This window comes from Buceros rhinoceros, unplaced genomic scaffold, assembly GCF_000710305.1.
Source record: "Buceros rhinoceros silvestris isolate BGI_N320 unplaced genomic scaffold, ASM71030v1 scaffold23873, whole genome shotgun sequence".
Classification (NCBI taxonomy): domain Eukaryota; kingdom Metazoa; phylum Chordata; class Aves; order Bucerotiformes; family Bucerotidae; genus Buceros; species Buceros rhinoceros.
The window spans coordinates 7,925-8,450 of NW_010403346.1; the positions used below are offsets into that span (position 1 = coordinate 7,925).

The window sequence follows — 526 nt, forward strand, 5'->3', positions numbered from 1 at the left end:
CCGTCATCCTTAACCGCAGGGAGTACAAGCTGCAGGTGAGTGGGGGGCAGAGGCCGGGCAGGACCCAGCCAACATGGAGGCCCCAGGTCCCAGCTGGACACCATGGACCAGGGTGGTAGCCAGGGGAGAGTGACACCCCAAACTGGCTGGGGAGGTGGGCAGACCCCCCTGCCACCCCTCTGATGCTGCCAGGGAGACGTCTTACCCCCAGCCCTGCTGCCTCTCCCGCTGCAGAAAGGAGCAGGCTTTCACCTGGACCTCCTCTGTGTCTCCCTCCTAATGGTCGTCACCTCCGTCACTGGCCTCCCCTGGTATGTCTCAGCCACCGTCATCTCCCTGGCACACATGGAGAGCCTGCGGAAGGAGAGCACATCCTCGGCCCCCGGCGAGCACCCTGTGTTCCTGGGCATCAGGTACACAGGGAGCCCGGGCCCCACTCTGGGGGATGCCCTGCCCGTGCTGCAGAGCCCGGGGACAGGGACAGGGACAGGGACATGCCCACGCCGGACCAAAGAACCGGCTGTGG

The 526-nt window shown here is 66.2% G+C and overlaps 1 protein-coding gene across 1 annotated transcript in view; it reads left to right on the forward strand.

Moving 5' to 3' along the window:
* The window catches only part of LOC104490676 (electrogenic sodium bicarbonate cotransporter 1-like), a gene marked incomplete at both ends in the record, with an annotated part of 12,531 nt that overhangs the window by 7,612 nt on the left and 4,393 nt on the right, over nucleotides 1-526 (forward strand). The window contains 2 exons of the mRNA XM_010132996.1: nucleotides 1-35; nucleotides 235-413. The exon at nucleotides 1-35 is cut by the window's left edge and continues 13 nt beyond it. Coding sequence (XP_010131298.1) covers nucleotides 1-35; nucleotides 235-413 — 214 coding nt within the window. The remainder of the gene's footprint in view (nucleotides 36-234; nucleotides 414-526) is intronic.